The 20,979-nt window shown below is 45.1% G+C and overlaps 4 protein-coding genes across 5 annotated transcripts; 2 read left to right on the forward strand and 2 right to left on the reverse strand.

Annotated features, from left to right (window-relative positions):
* Positions 1-114: 114 nt before the first annotated feature.
* On the reverse strand, positions 115-2,462 carry LOC147039838 (serine protease 33). Its single transcript, XM_085903213.1, has 6 exons — positions 2,106-2,462; positions 1,574-1,686; positions 1,323-1,399; positions 986-1,257; positions 704-855; positions 115-601 (listed from the first exon to the last, which is right to left on the reverse strand). Exons 1-6 carry the CDS (start codon positions 2,149-2,151, stop codon positions 344-346), a joined length of 918 nt encoding a protein of 305 aa, XP_085759339.1. The 5' UTR covers positions 2,152-2,462; the 3' UTR covers positions 115-343.
* Positions 2,463-6,456: 3,994 nt separating this feature from the next.
* pax10 (paired box 10) lies at positions 6,457-10,031 on the forward strand. Its single transcript, XM_085904617.1, has 7 exons — positions 6,457-6,544; positions 6,611-6,823; positions 8,021-8,103; positions 8,177-8,333; positions 8,439-8,512; positions 8,638-8,770; positions 9,104-10,031. The coding sequence occupies exons 1-7, from the start codon at positions 6,457-6,459 to the stop codon at positions 9,202-9,204; spliced, it is 849 nt and encodes a 282-aa protein (XP_085760743.1). The 3' UTR covers positions 9,205-10,031.
* A 534-nt stretch (positions 10,032-10,565) lies between these two features.
* On the forward strand, positions 10,566-15,228 carry mmp25b (matrix metallopeptidase 25b). 2 transcript variants are annotated; one of them, XM_085903192.1, is made up of 11 exons: positions 10,566-10,665; positions 10,762-10,844; positions 11,373-11,505; positions 11,568-11,712; positions 11,825-12,150; positions 12,213-12,395; positions 12,871-12,955; positions 13,047-13,129; positions 13,190-13,342; positions 13,448-13,741; positions 14,328-15,228. In XM_085903192.1, exons 2-11 carry the CDS (start codon positions 10,770-10,772, stop codon positions 14,585-14,587), a joined length of 1,737 nt encoding a protein of 578 aa, XP_085759318.1. In that variant the 5' UTR covers positions 10,566-10,665; positions 10,762-10,769; the 3' UTR covers positions 14,588-15,228. The 2 variants fall into 2 exon arrangements, with proteins under 2 accessions (XP_085759318.1, XP_085759317.1); XM_085903191.1 differs by lacking the exon at positions 10,566-10,665 and having other exon boundaries at positions 10,718-10,844.
* On the reverse strand, positions 15,054-17,520 carry LOC147039841 (carbonic anhydrase 4-like). Its single transcript, XM_085903212.1, has 9 exons — positions 17,477-17,520; positions 17,302-17,374; positions 17,029-17,055; positions 16,778-16,948; positions 16,365-16,513; positions 16,201-16,296; positions 16,044-16,119; positions 15,807-15,970; positions 15,054-15,727 (listed from the first exon to the last, which is right to left on the reverse strand). Exons 2-9 carry the CDS (start codon positions 17,372-17,374, stop codon positions 15,524-15,526), a joined length of 960 nt encoding a protein of 319 aa, XP_085759338.1. The 5' UTR covers positions 17,477-17,520; the 3' UTR covers positions 15,054-15,523.
* Positions 17,521-20,979: the final 3,459 nt, after the last annotated feature.

Genomic DNA, 20,979 nt, shown 5'->3' on the forward strand with positions numbered 1-20,979 from the left:
TTCAAAACATTTGCATGCAGTCATTTGTCTTCTGAGACAAAACTAATTGAAATATATGGAGCATTTGTGAGTAACCTTTTTGTTTAAATCAGTTGGTTTGAACATTTGCTTGATTGTAGCCCATAAATCAGATTTATTACCAAGCCAAAATTAACACAGCTCAGTCACCATTTCAAGTACAAACATATCAAAAACATTTGCCATCGCAACTACTACAAACTTTAAAAATGATATTTAATTTCTTGACCCATATATATATATATATATGGTCACATGAGTAAAGGGAATTTCTTCATTTGGCCCGGTTTTTACTTTTCCAAAAATCCTATTTATCAAAGTGTACTCAAAACCAGCACAGTACTAGCACGGCGGATAAAAAGCTGAGCAGCACAGTCACGGCCCCGTCGGAGCGGTGCCGACGAGCTCGGCCGTACAGTCTGACTTCTGCTATGTTGTTGCTGATGAAATCGGAGTAGCTGGTGAGCCTGGCGTACACACCTGGCTGGTTGGCCCGGGCGCAGCCCAGCCCAAAACTCACCACGCCGGCTTGTACCCAGGTCCCGTTTAGCATCTGGCAGACGAGAGGCCCTCCGGAGTCGCCCTGATGGGAAAGAGAGAGAGAGAGAGGTGCAAGTTCAAATAAATGCAGACTAGCTACATTTACAGCCTGAAAATTGGAACTACAGAGCTCATCCAACAGTACCTGGCAGGAGTCCTTGCCACCTTCCTGGTAGCCAGCGCAGATCATGTCATACAAGATGTCCACCTTTTCAATTTGGTACATCTCACGACACGTACCCTGCGAGATGATTGGCACCTGAACCTCCTGCAGAGGCCCCGACCCCGGCAGCGGGACTGAGCACAGAGGCGGATGTGGAACTATTAAAATCACTTTTCGATATGTTCCTCGTGTTGCAAAATGCTAAATGAAAAAAAAAAAAAAAACGAAATAAAAATAAATTAATAAGTATTAGGCGAGCCTTACCGGTATCGCGGATGTCTCCCCAGCCGGTGACGTAGCACCGCATGCCGCCCGGGAAAAGGGTGCCGGAGGCAGGTAAGCAAATGGGACGGATCCAATCCGACCAAGTCAGGGGGCTGGAGAGGCGTACCAGGGCTACATCCTTACCGTCGTGAGGCTCCACATATCCCGATGGGATCACCACGTGGTTGACACGGTGTAGCGACTGGTGCGGGTTGATATTGTTCAGGTAGTACCAGCCGGCATAGATGGTGTACGGGCTCACGTCGGATGGACTGATAGGAAGGAGATGAAAAATATGTTAGAATGCTGAATTGGATGAAGACATTTGTGTTCTTACTTTGGGAAACAGTGAGCTGCTGATAAGATCCAGTTCTTGGTGATGATAGAGCCTCCGCAGACATGAGCATTATCTTTCTGGAGGCCAAAGAGGAAATAGTAAGAACTCAACACACACACAGTGAGTCAGCTCAGTATCACAAGCGGATCCCCCTCTCCTCAGGTCAAGCTTGATAAGCAAGACGCTTTTAACACCGCTTGGAAACAAAATAGATAAGAGTGGGTGGAAGTAGCTAGTCTACAGGGACCAACCTGTATAGACACCTGCCAAGGCCACGCCCCCTCTGAAGCGGACGTCCCTCCCACAATTCTGTTGTCCTGCAGCGTAGGTTTCCCACAGTCTTGTGCATATGAAACCAAAAAACCTACAAGATGGATGAGGGGAAAAGAAAAAAAAAAAAAAAGAAATGTTTTCCTCCCTGTAAAAGCCAAACATTTGATGACACAGATAGATATACTTCTTAAGAATGTAATAAAACAATAGAATTTTATTGTAGAGACGTCGGTAGTGACACATTACTCAATATATTTTAGGATCTTGTTTTTGAAACGGTGACTTTCTTAGACTTTGGAACATGAATTCATGACAGGACAAGTAATAACAATGCTGTTAGATTTACTTCTTATTTAATGAAATTAAAAACTATTTTCCACTTCACGCAATATTATTATATTGGTTATTCCATTTGTTAAAAAAAAAAAAAAGTAGGTGTTTGTTGTTTTCGACGGGGGACATTCATGGGAGTGGTACACAGACGACATGGCGACGAAGATGTGTACTCACCTGTTACGCCCAACAAAGCCGCAATAAACTGAAGCTTTAGTAACATTTTTTCCGTGGTTTGTGTCACAAAATCAAAATTCAAACAGCACAGGCGTCGAAATGACTTAAAATCCGTGGCAAATGGCGTTTGAGCACGACGACTTTCCCCACCTTAGTTACCGTTCAACAAGAAATTGATGCACTTTGTTTGAAGGATAAATAAAGGATGAATGATAAGCCCCGGTTTTGTTTGGTTAGTCTCGTAGCGTAGTAAAGTCGAGTAACGGGTTCAAACTGAAGCGGTTTCGGCTACATTCCAAACTAAAAAGTGGTAGCGGCTAATAGCTACCTGCTCCTGTGTGAGCTACGGACCAATGAAAAGGCATAATGAGAGCCCACCTGAACCAATGGCATTTGAGGAATGTAACCGGAAGCCGCAGAGTCCAAAATTAATCTAATTTACGTGCGATAAGTAGAAGGGGAAAAAAAAAAGGTCATTTGACAAAATGAATCAGTTTGGGTGTCTAACCTGTCATTTATGGTTGCAACTAAGAAATCCACTTTACAACCAGCATTTTGCCAGTCATTGTCCAACTATTGCATCTTCTTTGGTCAAGAAAAACAACATATTAACCATTTTGCTCCACATTTGTCTGTGGGTCACTTCATTTATTCACATGACACAGAATGCTTATTTCTTCTGTCTATCTTTAAAGCTGTCTGTCTGTCTGTCTCTCTCTTTCTCTCTTTTGCTCTCCTGGCCCGCTCCCTCGCTTGTTGGCTCTCCAGGCCCTCAGGCAGTGTGTCTAGTTTCACAGAGCAATTGAAGGTGACAGGGACAGAGAGAGAGGGAGAGAGAGGGAGGGAGGGAGGGAGGGAGGGAGGGACAGGGGGAGGACACATCACACTGTGGCCTGCGGCTACACAACAGTAGCGGAAGAGCAAGAGATGGAGGTGGGATGGTGGGAGGGGGGACCAAAGGAAAAGAGAGTCCTCATAGGGAATTCCATAAACAGGTAAATAACACAACAAGTTGGAATCAGCATGCCACGTGGCCACAGGTGAGTTGTTGGACCCTTGACGTGCATGCTCGTCCAACCTGCCCCACATTATGTATGAATGCATTTCAGGGGCCAGCCAGTCAGTAAGCGCAATTATAATGCACTCCCGTTTGTTTTTATTTTAACGTCTTGATGAATATTTGTCATGGCATTGTAACCATGGCGACTGCCTCCACACGCACACATTGCCCTCCCCTCCTCGCGTCCGCAACACACACACTTTCTGCATCCCCCCCTCCGGTGCCGAAAAAGCAAGGGATGGTGAGGGGGAAGAGAGAGAGAGAGGTGACAGGAATGAACTAACAAGATGCACTAAAAAAAAAAAAAAAAAAGCATGTCCCGGAGCTACATGAATCTTTGCAGCGAAGCACGCGCCGTCACACACACTCACACGCTCACACATTATTGCACTCAGCACATAGGGATCACATAGGTTAGGCCACATTCCAACAACTGGAACACAATAGGATGGATGCAGCAATGATTTTAGAAAGAAACAGCCACTCTTTACTTTTTATTGATCCAACTGCCACGAAAAACTTTGGCTTAAATCTCCACTCCAGTCCAATATTGCATTACACACATGCACCTTCTGTATATGGCCGATATGTTGTCAAAGTAAAACAAATTTTTTGATATAAAGACAATATACAATTATTATTAACAAGCATATTTGTATTTTTGTTGATGTCATGCCAACACCTTGGACATTTATGCCGTAAGGCCAACGCACTGGCAAGAACGAGAGGGGGGGGCCGTAAGGGCACTGCCCCCCCTGAAATATGTTTGGACCCACCAGGTGTGAGGCCAGATAATTGACTTTGGAGTATTTTATGATTTTTTGGGGGGAAATCACTCCACATTTCTACCCATCCCCTGTAGGGAGCACATAATTGAAGATTTTGTTTATATATATTTTTGGTTTTGGAAAAAAAATCCGAGCTCTGCCAGCGGGCTAACAATATAACGACTGAGTTGCTAATAAATCGAGTTATACGCGCTACACGTCGAAAGGACTCGGTCTGCTTTTTGAGCACAGAAAACCTTAAGGTACAATTTCTACTAATCGATCCCATAGGCCTAATTATTCTGCAGGTATATTCCCTATATGGAAAAGTCAATTGGTGGGGGAATAAGAGTTAAATAGGTTGGGGGTGAGGTTGGGCTATAAAAATGTCATCTTGCTACTTTATTTTTATTTTTCTGTACAATGTTGGACCTGATTATTTGTTGATATAATTTGACAGAGGTGCTTAGAATATCATTTGAGAGTGGTTTAAGTAAGTCATTGAGAAAGAGGTGGAAGAGAGCAGCGATTGGGGGCGGCGGAGGCGGCGAAAGAATAGGCGAGTATGAACGAGAGAGGGAGCGACAGAGAGAAAGGGAGCGCAAAGTCTTGTCAACCGGAAATAAAACAAGCTGGCACACCCTCCCCGTCGCCGAGCCCCTGCACCCACCCCAAAGTCACATACTTCCTCTTGGCTCCCTCCATCTCCAGCTTCTGCCTCCATCTTCCAGCAAAGAGATATATTTAAAACACGCTTCCGCGTCGCTTCCTGCCGCAATCATGCCGTCATACCTGCGTCATTCATTGCACCTCGTGTCAGGCAGTCACGTTTGTCTTGGCGTGCGTGTGTTTCAAGAAATATAAAAGCTTTTTGTTTCATGATTGCACTTTGACCTGCTTTTTGGCTTGCACGGTTTCTTTGTTTAATATCACAGTAGGTCGCACACTAGGCCCAAAAATGGCTTTTTTTTTTTTTTCAGTAAACTTTTTTTAATATCTTTCTTTTTTTTGTGTCAGCTTAGGTTATTTGAATTAGATGACACCAGGCACTCCAAAACAACAAGGCCCAAAAGGAGAGATACAGAAAGACGTCATATGTTATTTGGAAATGTATTAATTTCACAAATAATTCACAAAATGGTTTGATTTGACTTGAACAAGCCACTTTTTGTTGATTCTTTTTACAATATTCCATCGGCATTAGTCATGGTTTCAAAAACGATCACCGGCCTGCATGTCGTAAATAAAAATGATCTCCTCAGTCAATGTCAATGTGTTGTTGTTTTTTTTTATGTTCAGATTGGAATTCCTTGGTGTATTTTATTTCTCTCATGGTCTCCATCTCTCCATTATGTGCGCCTCATGCTGGACTCTGTATGTGTGCGCCTCCCCTCCTCCTCTCCCTGGCATTAAGTTCAAACTTGACACTGATGTTGACTCACTTTGTCACCCCTCGGTGGCCCTCTGCCTCCCTTCCCCTCCTCTCTCTCTCTCTCTCTCTCTCGCTCGCGACCGCTGCGAGGACAAGAGCGCCCGCAGACGCGTTTCTCTCCCCCACCACCGCCCCCTCCACCTCTTTCTCTCTGTCGCTCCCTCCATCTCTCTCCTCCACAGTCGCCTTTACGCGCAGGGTATTGTCAACAAAGCTGGAGAGCGAGGGACGAGGGGTGAACAGGGGGAATCGAGGTACGCGGGACCCCCGCCGTCGACGCACCTTGACGCTCTGTAAGTTGAAATTGACTTTTTGTGCTTCCTTTCAAATCGCTGCTGTCGGGAGAACGGCAGTTCTCGAAGGGGCTCGCCGTCGGGGCGGCTGACCTGTGACCTGTCGCTGAAAAGTCAGTTGGACTGAAAAAGAAGGAAAAAAAACACCAAATATAAAGAGAGCGAAATGAGGATGAACAATATAGTCTGAGGACGATGACGGAATTTGGACGATCGGATCCAAGTGTTGACTTTTTAGCAGTTAGCAATTACAGCGGGAGATATGGTAGAATAATTCCATACTAAACAATTCCGGCATAAATTGTTCAACTTCCCTTTATTGTGCCGTGTGTGTGTGTCAGGATCCTAATTCAGCATCTTCTCATATATGTGTGCGCCTACATACTCGACGTTATCAGCAAAGCTAAAAGCGAGTAGCATAATAAATGTCCCGACCCTCAGAGTGGCTTCTAATGTAGCCGGGCTCCCAAAGGTATACGTGAATTCCAATGTATAACACACACGCGCGCACACACACGACGACAGGCGGCACGTAACTAACTCCATTTCTGTCTGTCATCATGAGGCTAATTCGCCACAATGCCGGCCATGTGTGAACTCATGCGATATCAACCCCTCCTTCTTTGCCTCCTCCTCTTTCCTTCCTCGCTCCTTCCCTCAGGAGGACCAATAGGTGGAGTATCGAAAGACGGCGCCAGGAGCCCAAAGTGACAGTAAACAAGGGCGAGCACGCACGCACGACTGCCGCCTTGCTCTTCATGCTGCACGGGACGTTTGGAGTATGTATGAGAAGTTAACCATGCTGAACCTACAGAGTGGTTCCAACTGGAGCGGGCCTAACAACTGGTACCATGACCCCACTGGTGTGCAGACTCAACACAACACAGGTGAGCGTTTGGGGGGAAAAAAAAGAAGATCTTTTGGACTTTGCGTGACTCTTACCTCACCCTCAGTGTCCGAGGGCTGCTTGCTGGACGCGGAGGGCGGCACGGGGGGAGACGCGGTCGTCGGAGGAGGGGGAAGCGGAGGAGGCTCGGGCCGAGGGGGAGGCGTGCCGGCGGATAGGGACGAAGGCGAGGAGTCTCAGCTGAGGCTGCAGCTCAAGAGGAAGCTACAGAGGAACCGCACAAGCTTCACGCAGGAGCAGATCGAGGCGCTGGAGAGAGGTCAGGCACACGAATCAAATGCCGGCCGGCCGGCCAATCACGTGACAGCGCACGACGCTGACTGCTGACTTACAATTTGTTCTGTCAACTCTTATTTCTTCGATTAGGGTAGACTTATCATCAAATATATAACATTTCAAACATTTTATTTACAGGAAAGCCCCCATAAATGTCATGTTATTAGATAGTAGAGGCGTACCTAATAAAGCGTCCATGTAGTCATGGTCGTTTTCTGTCATTTCGCAGCAACGGGCCTCGATTGCTATACATAGATGATGACATCAAATTAAGACCACAACTATATCCCCCAAAAAGGCCCTCTGGCTGCATAAATAGCCGAGTTTTGATAATGCATCGTTACTGCGCATGCATTATGCAGTAAGATAAGTCTGCTTTGCACACACACACACACACACAGGCGGAGGCATCACAACGGCACCCTTGACTGGATTTGGCTGCGGCGGGCCCTTGAGCGAAATAAGGACGCAATGTCCACCGCTCAGCCAAGCGGAAGTGCATGACTGTGGTCAACTCCGTGCAAATGACATTAATGAGGTACACCGACCTCAGTGCACGGCCGAGGCACAATAACAATCACGTGTTGACACAGACGCCGATTAGAAGGCAGCCAATTAGAGCAATTTACCAGACAGGTTGAATTCGTCAGGTCTCGTGCAATATGGACGTGTTAAATGTCCAATTTATCAAGTGTTGACCTCATTTTTAGGAATTGTTATTTCGGCCGTTCATTTGGATTTGTCAATTCCGAATAAATGAAGGTTTCTAATGTGTTTGATATGAGGATTTTTTTTTTTAATACTGACTATATCGTATTTGGGACCATGACTTTGGCAAATAAAAGTTGACGACCTGCGGGGATTGCCGGGTCGGCCTACTTTGAAATAAAAATGCTTAGGCGGCTTCTCAACGTGAATCCTTTCATTTGAACTTTCGGCATGTTCCGTCACCATCAATAATTCATATAAAGTGCAACAGATAAATATTTCAAAAATGGTTGTAAGGATACATCTCTCAGCCTCCTTGATTTGCGTTTCCCACGGAAAGTCGAATTAGTCAACACCGATACGAAGCGGGGAATTGAAAAACGTGCAGTGCGGATGAATGTCGAGTGATTAGAATTTCATAAGAAATGGATTTATTTTTAGAAACATCTGCCGACCGTTATTTCCTCCACAGAGTTTGAAAGGACGCATTACCCCGACGTCTTTGCGAGGGAGAGACTGGCCAATAAGATCGATTTACCAGAGGCCAGGATACAGGTGACCAAACATTACCAGTGCTACTTTGACCTTCTTGAACTTTAATCGACGAAAGCCGTCAATCCCGACCAAGGTGTGGTTCTCCAACCGAAGAGCAAAGTGGAGGCGAGAGGAGAAGCTGCGCAACCAAAGGAGGTCCGGAGGGGTGACTTCCTGTTCTCAGAGTCAAGCTCCCCTGACCACTTCCTTCAACACATCCGTCTACCATCAGCAGCACGGCAACAGTTCGGGTAAGCTTCAGCCAGGTGCGGTTCTAGCTTGAATGGCACCCGGCCCACCTTTGGCTTCGTGTGCGTGTGTACGCGCTCATTCATTGGCTTCCTCTTCTCCCGCAGGGTCCATGTTGAGTCAGGCTGACTCGTCACTACCCAGCTACAGCTCGCTGTCAGTTTTCTCATCCGGAGTCCAGGTTAGCTCATAGTCCCGCGTCAGCATTTTTTTGCAAAACACCACATCATCCGAGAGCACACCTATGGATAGATGAATGGAGACAACGGCATCATTGTGTCTTTCCTCTGCGGTTTACCTTGTCAGTCCATCCCTCCGCAGTCGGCCTCGTCCTACTCTTGCATGTTGCCGCCGTCTCCGTCTGCCCCTCGGAGCTTCGACTCGTCAACCTACACCTCCCCTCACCTGCAGACCGCGCCCTCGGCCAACTCCAACACCGGTGAGTGCTTCTGATTGATTGGCAGAATTATAATTGTGCCTATTGGCCACGCATATACTGAAGATAAACTCATCAGTGCAGGATTGTCCGTTTTTGACATTACCTGAGTGGTATGCAGGCTTCCTCTAGTGGTAGACAAAAGAATTACAACCTAAGCAAAAGTTCAGTTGCTCTTGGGGGCCCCCTGGTGGTCAAAGGCCTTAAACAGGTGTTCAGTTGTCTTATGGCTTGTCACTATCAGTCATTGGTGGAGACACACACACACACACACACACACACACACACGTACACACACATTGAGATCATTCCTGCTTTCCGCCCTTTTCTCACCAGGCCTCATATCACCCGGTGTCTCGGTGCCGGTGCAGGTTCCAGGAAACGAGCCGCAGGGCATGAGCCAGAACCTGGGCCAGTACTGGGCTAGACTACAGTGAACGACGAAGATCGAAGAGAAACGAGGGATAACAGAGGACTGAGCTTTCCAAAACAAGCCGAAGAACCTGATATGCATCAAATGTTTACAAACGTACTCAAGAGCAGCTTTGGTGACACTTGACGATACGCTACTGCTCATTTCTGTAGTGTATTGTGAAGTACAATCACGGTTCCTCGTTTCTCGAGATTACGACTCCACACCCATTTGGCTTCAGGTTAATTGAGAAAAAGAAAATTCAAACATTTTGCTCAGAGTGCGTGTTTCTGTACATACAACTGTGTATGATCATGTGTGGACTTTTGTCAGATGTTATTGGAGAGAAAGAATGTCGCATTTTATGCTAATTCCTTCATCCAAAAATATGGCGAAACATGCAGATGTAATATGTGACAGGGATTTCTATACCAAAAAAAATAAAAAAAAAAATCAGATGAATGAATAAAAAAAAAAAACGTTTTATATCACTAGAGAAGCTTCCGTAAGCTGCTGACAATCAAACTGCCTGCATGTACTTCAGGTTGACAATCTAAGCAAGGCAGAGAGGAAATACTGTGAAACGATACCGCAACACCGCGATGGCAACATTCGAAACTGTGCATGACCAAACGTAACCACGAGACAATCGGCCACATCGGGAAATGTTCTGCTCTCATCTGACTGCCAGAGCATCTGACGCCAATCTTATTTATTTGTCTTTTCACTTCACGGGTCCTCGATGTCGTTTCTGTTTGCTGTGTGTGTTGTGTTAGTGTTGTTTAGATGCCAAGAGTCAACCCATTTTGTGAAGGCCTTGGATCCCTTTAATGAAAATAAAACTGTGCGTCATCCATGCCAGTTCTACGCTCTTCATTTGTGACATCACGGGGTTTGGAACTCGATTGACGGAAACTGGTGTACCGTTAGCCGGACGGGACGGTATTATGGTGTTAATGGCATGCGTGACTCACACGGGCCCCCTGGGGATGAAGTCGGGGGGGGGGGGGATGAGAAAGCTAACACCGCGCTGGGGCATGCTAACGTATAGTAATGGACCTCTAAGATGTGAAAGCCATTCCACTTAATGCAGCGTCAGCAATTTGCCTCGGCCAAAGAGTGACACGTCTAAGATATAAAGTTGATCATGGAAGGAGAAAACAAACAAAAATCACAATATTGCACCAATAAAGTTGTATTCATTTTAGGGAAGACAATAACACAAGAAGGGTCCAAATTGTCATTGTCTTTTTTTTTTTTCAAGAACAGAAATCATAATGTAACGACTTGAATGATGCACTCATGGGTGGAGTGGGTTGTGGTTGTGGTTGTGGGGTGGGCCGTCCCAGCCCATACAAATTTGAGTCAGAGAGAGAAAGAGAGAGAGCGAGAGAGAGCGTAAGAGAGTGAGAGGGATGCTTTATTGATTAAGCCCATCCTAGTCTCAAGAGAGCAGACTGAATCTTCAGAAGAAACCCCACCCACGGTGAGCTTCGTTGTCTGTCTTGTGGGATATTTGGGGGAGGAACTACAAGCTTTGAAAACAATAAATACCAAAAAAAGTCAATGATTTGTGCTGCAGCTGCTGCGATGGAACCGCTTTGGATGCTTTTGACTTTGGCTGCGTGTACATCAGCGATGCCCGAGCAGTACAGCCGAGCAGTGGTGAGTGTTGAGCGGGACGATGAGATGCGGTGTAAATTCTGTTTGTCGAATAATTCATCCGAGTCAATTAAATTCTGCCATTTTACACTTACAAAAATATTTCTCGGACAAAGAAAAAAGGTCATTCGAAAGATTACAACTGTGGTCGGTGGTTTCCTTTCAAGTGTACGCTGGTGGTGGCGCCGCACGGGGAAGGGAAGTTCTTGTTTCAAAATCCCTTCTACATCTTTCCTGTTTTGACACAAATTTATGAACACATCATAGCGATGCGTTTATTTCGCCCGGCGTCCTGGATTCAACTTATGGTGCCAGCCAAAGGCGTAACATTGAGCAACTCACTCACAAGCACGCAATGTTCATGAATAAATTCATAACATCATGCAATCACGTGAGAGAAAGGAAGTGAAATCAAACACCGGCGACGCAGTGACATATTGTTGTTTTTCCATATAGCAATATTTTGCTGTGGTAATCGTGTTAGGAGGAAACCACATACGACTTCAGTTCCTCTTTGTCTTTGTTTCGCAGGATTGGTTGAGCAGGTACGGCTACCTCCCTCCGCCCGACCCTCGGACGAGTACGCTGCAGTCCAAGGAGGGCATCGAGAAGGCCATACGGGTCATGCAGAGATTCGGCGGCGTGCGGGAAACCGGCGTGCTCGGTAGACAAGGAGATTACGTCAAAAGTACCCAGACAGCGCTAACATCTCTTCCCAATCTGTAGATGATGAAACGCTGAAGCTCATGTCGACACCACGATGCTCCCTTCCCGATATTGTCGGGAGCGAGGACATGTTGAAGAAGAGAAGGAGGAGGAGAAGATATGCGCTGTCAGGTTTGAAGTGGCACAAGAGCGATCTTACATGGAGGTGTGTTTTTCAAATTGAATTGATTGACCACTGCGCCATCTGTTGAATCAGTCGGGGCACTGCCCAACCGAGTTGCCCCAAACCCCAAGCGAGTCTGGGTCTTCCTTTGCAGCATCCACAGCTACCCGTCGCCCACTCTCTCCCCGGGCCTGTCCTCCAACTTGGTAGAAGGCATCCTGACACACGCCTTCAAAGCCTGGAGCGACGCCACCCCTTTGACATTCCGCCAGCTGCCGGGCGGCGGGGGAAACCCGCCGAGCGGCGGGGGAAACCCGCCGAGCGACGGTGACATCAGAGTGTCCTTCAACAGCTTACTGCACGATGATGGGTATCCCTTTGACGGACAAGGGGGCACCTTAGCTCACGCCTTCTTCCCCGGTAGAGACGAGGTGTCCGGTGACACACATTTTGATGACCATGAAAGATGGAGCTATGGAGGTACAGCGACTTTTGTGCAATTGATATATCGGTTGTGGAAATTCCACCATTTGTGCCTGCAGGGAACAGCGGCAGCACCACCGACTTGTTCACGGTGGCGGTACACGAGTTTGGCCACGCATTGGGCCTGTCGCATTCCTCCTCGGACCCCTCCATTATGAGGCCGTATTACCAGGGTCCCGTAGGAGACATTATCCACTACCAGCTGGCCTCGGATGACAAACTGGCCATTCAGCAGCTTTATGGTTAGTCAGAGTGAAAAAAAAAATCCCTGTTCTTTGATTCGCAAATGGTGGTCTCTAGTTAATTCCAGTGACTCATCAGATGATGAGGGGGGGCCCGGTCTAGACATGCTCGGGCTCCGCCGCAGGTGTTGCAGGTGCTCGTTTTTACCGTTTCAGCATTTAGCATGCATACATAAGTTCCTCTTTGTTTGACTATTTTGTGCGGTGGCCCCTTCTGTGAATTGTGTTGCAAAATATAGAATAGCGCTGACTCGTTGTTTTGTGACCACAAGTGTCATCTTGCTCATGTGTTATATCTGCTTCACATCATAATGACTCACTGCCAACCAGGGCTCCTTATGATTACCATCAAGAACCACATTGCAATAAATTGGTCTCCGTTTCTATTATAAAAACCGCCGACACTTTACTTTGGAAATTACAAGGTGTTTGTATCCTGTGTGACAACACGTTGACCAACTTTGCTCTTCTACAGGCAGCAAGGAGGGTGAACGACCGGGAGGCGTCGACCCCAACCTCCCTCGTTTGCCCAATCCACCTCCGACCAGACCGACCAGGCCGTGAGTTAAATTACAGCTAGTGATTGCGCCCTCTTGTGGACGTCTTGCAAACTACTCCCAATGTAACTTATTCGGGCCTCTGCTGTCCCAGGTCTGACCCTACCGTCCACAACCGTTGTCATGGGGGATTCGACGCAGTGGCCAACATCAGAGGGGAGGTCTTCTTCTTTAGAGGTAAAGATAAACCAAATTCCCCAAAAAGTCTGACTTTAACTATTGCACCCGTGACAATAGGTGCTCATTTCTGGAGGACCACGCGAGACGGCTCACTGGTGTCCCTTAATCCGGCTCAGATCAAAAACTTTTGGATCGGACTTCCTCGGGGGACAAATAAGATTGACGCTGTGTACGAGCGAAAAAGCGACAACACCATCATCTTCTTTATCGGTGAGAAGGTTAAGATTAAGTAGACTCTAAGGCCGGCAAATAAAAATAGCCAAAAGCATTCTTACTCGCCGCCATTTTGAATCGGGTTGCTCCAATCTCAAACAGGATCTCAGTACTGGGTCTTCAAAGACACGGTGGCCATGAGCGGCTATCCTCGCCCGCTCTCTGAATGGGGGATGAAACGCAAGAGTGGCACGTTAGTGGACGGAGTGGACGCCGCCTTCATCTGGGCCCATAACGGCAAGACCTACCTGTTCAGCCAAGGCGAGTTCTGGAGATTCGACGAGAGTCAAAAAGACCTGCGGGGGACCCGGCAGCCGGAGTCGGGCTATCCACGTGACAACAGCCTGTGGAGCGGAGTTCCTTCCCACGTGGATGACATCATCAGCTGGGGAGAAGGTAACAACAAACATCTGGATAAACCGGTGGTTCTCAGCGTGGAGGAATTTAAGTACACTCAGATGCCGCGATGGCGAAAACGCGACCAGAATTTTCTGTCCGACAATGGCGAGATAAGAAATCCTAACCTGACAAAGTTTGCGTTCAGACTGTTGTGTGGTGTCAACTGATAACCTCATGGCTCACGTGAATGAAGAAGAACATGTTAACAGTTCAACAAAGACATTTAAAAAACATGAAAAAATGTTGTTGTTGTTGTGGGCCACATTGTAGTTATGGTTTCCCTCATGGGGCCATTAATGACAGAAAAAAAGTTTTTTTCTCATTTATTTTCAACATGGGTTATATCGCACTATTATTAAAGGGGAAGATGAATTACAATTTTGGTATTTTAACAAGAAACATTGAGTTGACACGCGAGTTGCCTTTGCCGGCCCATAAAATGATGCGGCGGGGCCGGATCCGGCCCCGGGGCCTCGGGCTTGACAGCGGTGTTCCAGCTGGCCCCACTAATCTAAACACACGATATTCTTATTCATTTGTGGAGCATGAATTAAGTAGACAAAAATGACCTGTTTCTTCTCAGGGGATGCCTATTTCTTCAAGGACAACAACTATTGGGTGCTCAAAAGCGGAGGCATGAATCAAGACGTCGTGGAACCCAAATCCACCGGCGTGGACTGGCTGCGTTGTCCCGCGACCCCTCCGACCCCCGTTCCGGCCAATCCCGACAAACCAAACAGGTGTCGCTGTGACCTTACGGGATCGGCTTCATCTCCAACCAGCAACTACCTCCTGGTGTCTGTTTTACTCCTCGTTAGGGGAATTTGGATCACCGCAATGTAAACAATTTTAGACTTTCATAACAATGTATCCACCCTGATTTGTATGATAAAATATTTTGTACATAGATTGTTGGCGAGCTCTATGACAGCGTCAATCAAAAATTAAGCCGTATTATCTTTGTGACGGCAGCAATTGTTTAGCTCTTGTTTTCAGATGTAACGCGAGGCCGAGTGTGAATTGTTATTATTAAACGAGAACGGAACAGGTTTTAAATGACATCTTTTTGTGTCGGATCTTCAGTTACATCTGACAAAAGAATTCACTTGCATGTTGGGTGGGAATTTAGATCAATATCTCCAATGGGGAGCCAGAAGGAACACCGTAATGGCTTTACGAAACAGGGATTAAATGTCGACTGAAACTCATTCAACGACTGTCGCCTCCCATTTAGAGAGTTGACTATCGTTCGACACTCGTAAAAAAATAACTTTTCTGTGTGAGCGTTAGAAAAAACATACTAGCCATATTTTTTAATTTTGAAGATATATAATTTTTTAATGTTTTGTTTTAATTCACGTAAGTGCACAATTATTTATTGACAATGATCAATTTAGTAAAATAGAACAAATTGGAGTAATTCATTGTGATTTGACTTCATTAACAAGCGTGTGGTTTACTCATCAAGTTTTTTTTTTACAACCTTCATAAATTTCTGTATTGGTGCACAGATTCACATTGAGTAAAAAGTTCGGCTACACGTGCAAGTCGTGGAGTGCGAGGGAAACTCGATCCAAATCAACGTAACATAGGACCGAGCGGTATCTCCCAGTCAAACGGTAGTAAATGATATCCCGGAATTTCATTTGACCTTATATGAACTGCCTTCGTCAAATTCATTCAGTTTAGTGTCATTCATATTATCGATTAGCTTAGACGCATACACGAGTGGAAAAGGCAAGTCACATTCACAAACAGGTTTCTCTGCTCGTAAATGAATTAGTAACTGCACGCAAGTAGCAGGCTGAGAGTCAGCAGGCCAAGGGAGAGACACGTTCTGGTAGCGTCGCTGGAGTCGTCCGAGTCCTCGCCCGAAGAACGAGTCGTGACGGGCTGTGACGGTTGAACCCTCCTGAACACGTTGACCATGATATCTGAAGAGGTTTCATTTGTGATACGCAGCATTGTGCTGAATTTGTCAATCTAGGGTAGAAAGGGAGTGAGAAGTTAGGAGCCTTTTTTTTTTCTGTCTGTCTCACTTTCGGATGTCACAAAAACTCACCAGGTTTTGGCTGATTTGAACGGTGTCCTTAAACACAGTCCATATCACGGCTTCATAACAGTTTGGTGTGGTGAGCGAACCGAGATAGCGATAATATTGAGTGCGATCCACTCCAGGTAGCAAATCGTTCAGTGAGATTCCTGCAGTCAAGTTGACGCTCTGGCCTAATGACAAACGTCGGAAGCTTGAGAGCGACTGCTAAGAATCGAGTTAAATTTGGATCCAGCGTCGCCTCACCTGCCAACGTGATGCTCTCTAGGTAATCGGTGAGATTTTTCCAGCTGGCAGGTTCATCAGTAGTGTCCGGCAAAACCTAGATTTTTTTTTGTTGTTGTTGAAATATTACAAATGGGAATCTAAAGTGCACTCACAAAAGCAGATGAAAATTTGGAACCTCAATAAGGAAGCCAAGCGCAGCAACTCCCTCGGGGTCAATGATGGCCGCAGACGTGTTCCCGTTAAAGCTGGACTTGATATTAACAATGTGGAACTGTGGACAGAAGAAATATTTCAGACATTTGCACGGCAGGAGACGAGTGCAGGAAATATAGAGCTCACCTCCATGGGGAACTGCACTCCGTTAACGGTGTGCTCGGATCCAGGTACGGTGCTGCGGTTGCCCCAGTGCAAGTGGAACTGCAGGCCGTCGTAGACTTCCGGAAGACCTCCCCCTGAAACCTGCACTCCCGGTGCGAAGCTCACTCGGACTGAAAGGGAAAAACGAAAACGTTTGTGGTAGCACACAAAAGGCAGCACGACTTCTCCCGGCTCATCAATACAGCACTAATATGTTTTTTTTTCTTTGCAGAGGATAAAGAACGGATGAGTGTGGTATTGTCTGTCTACATGTGTCGCTGCACCGTTTTTGTTCAATCGATGGCATTTGGTATCAGGATGACGCTAGTATGTCACTTTTGGGAATACACAATTTTATGGAGAAAATAAGCAATTTGTGAGGGTCAGGTACTCACGGGTTTTGCCAGTGTTGGTTATATTGGTCAGAATGTTACGATTGTCGTGGTTTGCGAAGACAAAATCTGTCAGGCTGTCGTCGATTGAGACATCCGTGGTCACAATGTTAATTGGCGACTGTCGGTTCCCGTTGCAAAACTCCGCAGCGATAACCGGCCATGTGAGATCATCTGAAATGAGAGCTTGATGGTTATCGATGAACTGCAATGAGGAAGCGGAGATAAATGAAGATAAGAGAGAGATTGCTTACTGCAAGTTTCATTGTGATAACACCAGGCTGGAGAGAAACGAGGAAATGGAAAGAGACAGACTTTAATTAGTGACTCGTTAAATGGGTGCGGTGCGTTTGTTTTATTGAAATACAATCGATGGCATTGTGCGATGATATGGCGTGACAACTCTCCAAATAAATTGTGTTACAGCTAAGCCACTAGTGGAGCAATCATATTTCTGAAATGAATGGCTGTGATGTAATATTTAATATATAAACTTTGTAAAAATCAAAAAGTGGAGATATTCTTACGAACTGCATCGGTAGCACAAGAGACATCGGTCACAAGGATGCCGACAGCGACGACAACGACCAACCACCTCATCTAAAACAATCGTTTAAAAAAAGAAAGCATTTTAGTATCCAATGTTGCAAAAATATTGAAAGAACCTCAAAATGTATTCAGCAGTCCAATGTTGCATCTCACCTTGAAGTCACCTGTGCGTGCTCTTGAGAATACTCTACCTGCCCTCATTTCCTTCTTATATGCTCTGCTCAGGAGGGGGCAAGGCCTTCATTATCACCTCCACCCAACCCATCCTTCAAATTCCACATACGTGCATTATTTTTTTTCTTCACATGAGCAAGAGATACACTTCTTGTTATGCTTTGAATGTCACTGTTAAAATGGTTTAGTAACCTGTAAGTGACCTCACCCAAGTAGAAAGTAAGTAGAGAACCTACAAATAAAAATATATTATAAATATAATAAAAGAAATAAGTAAATAAATATTATATATAAAATGTATAAAATATAACATAACTTTTTTGTATGTTTCTATTAGATTCAAAGGAAAATAAATACTTTTTTGACTAGTGACCTCACCCAAGTAGAAAGTAAGTAGAAAACCTACAAATAAAAATATATTATAAATATAATCAAATTAATTAAAAATAAATAAGTAAATAAATAATACATATAAAATGCATAAAATATAAAATTACTTTTTGTATGTTTTTTTTTTAGATTAAAAGGAAAATAAATAATTTCTGACTAAATAAAGTTAAATTGAAATGATTGTTGCTATAGTTGTTAGGAGGGGTGGAAATCTCGAGGCACCTCACAATTCGATTACGATTCAGAGGCTACGATTCGATGATAAAAATATTATTGATGCACTTTTTCCACATTTCTTTTTGTCTCACTGAATGAGCAGTCATCCCTTGCAGTTCAAAAAACACTGCATTTGTTATAAGAAACAAAGGATTGAATGAATTTCCATTATATTTGATGGAAATATCAATTGGAATGAAAATGCATGAACATTTGAACTCTAGTGTTTACATGCTCAGATGAGAGTGTGCTGCGTTGTGCAATGATGATGTCTCCTGCAAAACTCATTCTGCAGCAACACTGGTATCTCTTTGCAAGCCTGGAAATAAAAGGAAAATGTACTGCATTCCTTGCCCACCAGTCAAGAGGGTCCTCGAAGAGACGGCAAGCTGGAGTACTAGTACGATACTTGTTAACGTCTTCTTGAGCCCTGGCTTGAGTGAAGTGCTTCCCCAGCAGATCCTCCAATAGGGAAGATGACAAAGCTCTATGTTTGGTGGGTCCTCTTCCCTTGCAGCAGGCGTTTGTTCCTTGTCCTCTTGCTCATTTTGCTGTAGGTAAACAAATAATGAGGAAAGCGTGTAAAGGCTCAAATGTTTATCACAACTTTATTGTTAAATTGACATTTGATACCAATGATTGAATTTGATGTTGAATTATGTACAAAATAAATGAATGTTATATTATCCCGAATATGCACAGAGTAACACTTTACAGGGAATACTCTCTCTCTCTCTCTCTCTCTCTCTCTCTCTCTCTCTTTTTTGAAGTGTTCCGTCCATCTCATCTTAATCGCATGCCTTCCACTAACTAGGTTACCATCCTTGTCTAGTACTGCTGTGCTCTTCCCGGGTCTCTCGTTGCACAGTGTCTTTGTTTGTCCATAAAGTGTCTTCATGTATTGTTTTCTTGCAGCAGCTTCAGCTTCACTTGCAATGTCCTCCATCCATTTCCTTTTGTCTGCTTTTATACTTCTCTTCACCTCTTTGTTCTTCTCTGCATACTTCTCTTTGAACTGCTTCTTGGTTCTTTCCGAATGTTTTCCCAGGATCTTCTTATTGATTTCATCTCTTTGCTCTAGGAGGCTCCATGATTCCTTGCTGATCCATGGTTTCTTCTTTTTCCGTGGCTACCTCTTCATCTCCTGTTCCTCCTGGCTCTTCCTCTTCCAGTACTTGGTACCTGTTTTTTTTCCTTTCTTTTTGTCATCTCTTCAGTCTTAGCTTGATTGTGGTCTGCAAACCTGTGTACTCTTTTATCATTCGCCGAGTTCCTAAATCATTTATTGATGAGTGTGTGATCAATCTGATTCCCGGTCTTCCCATCTGGAGATCTGGAAACAGCGTACCTATTATGACTACTTTGTTCATGTCACACATTTGGCACAGCATTTCTCCGTCGTTATTCAGACTTCCCAGTCCGTGCTTGCCTATGACCTTGCCGTAATCTCGGTGTCCGTCTCCTACTTTGGTATTCACGTCTCCTGTTACAATCGGTCACCTAAACGTCGAACAGAGGCTGTGATTTACCCAAGTCAAATTCCTTGTCGATCTAATACTTAATGTACTCCAACTTAATGAGTTGGGAGTGGTACCCGGCTTGAATGATTCTTTCCTTCACTGGAGTCCAGTCAATCGGGGTTCTTGTTGCTGCCTTCGACACGAGTATGCCTACGCCTCGTCTATTGTTGTGGCCGTCTCTTCCTGAGTAGATGATGGTTTCTTCTTCTGCCCGTTCCACTCGTCCTGTCCAGCGTGTTTGGCCGATATCCATGATGTCCATTCCTCCGTTGGTCATTTTCTCTTGCCGCTAGTGTAGCGATGTTGCCGCTTACGTAAAGTGTTCGTACATTCCAGTTTCCAATCTTCCTGTCTCCGGTTACAGGATTGCCTACAGCGTTTCCCTGATTTGGTGTGTGCGTTCTGCTTCTGGTTTCTGTAATAATGTTTTTTTTTTTTTTTCCGGGAGCGGGTTATCAGCCCACAGCCCAACCTGGAGGGCCAGTGGAATATCATAGCAGCCGGCTTTCCCGACTCCTCTGTCGGGTGGAATCGTGCTGCTTCTCAATTTCGTCGTGTTGCCCGAGTATTTTATTTTAGTGTGACAAAACTTGCATGCGACGTAGCTTTTGTCCAATTCATTTCGTCAGTCAACATTGTAGAATCTAAAATGATTCCACACGTCTGCTTTTCAATTTTTAGGAGCAGGTCGGATCTCTCGGAGAAGTGGGTTGAATATCTTAGGCTCAGCCGTGTTTGCTGTTGTTTTTTCTCAAAGAGCGTACCGCGGAAGTGTGCCACTGTGCTCTCGGTCCGTTCCGCGTAGCGTCTCGGAGAATGCGCTTACTGGCTTTACTTCAAATCATTTGAATTTGGTTGTTTGCGAATCGTTCTCGATTCTTCTACGGCCGAATCGCGATTAATCTAAGAATCGGAAATTTCCCCCACCTCTCGTTGTTAGGTTCCGATCCAATCGCTCACTTAATGCGCTCAAGACATTGAAAGTTGGCTAGTTGGTTTTATGGATTCAATCATTTTTTTAATCCGTTTTTAAAAAGTGAGCAAACCACACCATAAAATACGAGACACTTGCTCGTTGTCTTTCGACATCCAACCAATGCAAACGTGCTCAAGTCACATCGATCTGGATTTTTGTCAACTGTCCAACCATAACAAAAAGCAAGAAGCAACTGTTTGCAAATGAACATTGCATTCCTAGATATTCATCTTTCATCGAGCAGATCTTATCTTTTTTTATGTGTGTAGAGGTTCAGCATGGGCTAAAAAAAACAAATCTGATTTGGGGAATACAACCAAAAGCTAATGAATCCATCAAAGCTTTCAGAATACTAGCAATGGGAATGAAAACCAGTTCTT

This window comes from Syngnathus leptorhynchus, chromosome 22 (genome assembly GCF_054491065.1).
Source record: "Syngnathus leptorhynchus isolate UIUO chromosome 22, UIUO_Slep, whole genome shotgun sequence".
NCBI classification, from domain to species: domain Eukaryota; kingdom Metazoa; phylum Chordata; class Actinopteri; order Syngnathiformes; family Syngnathidae; genus Syngnathus; species Syngnathus leptorhynchus.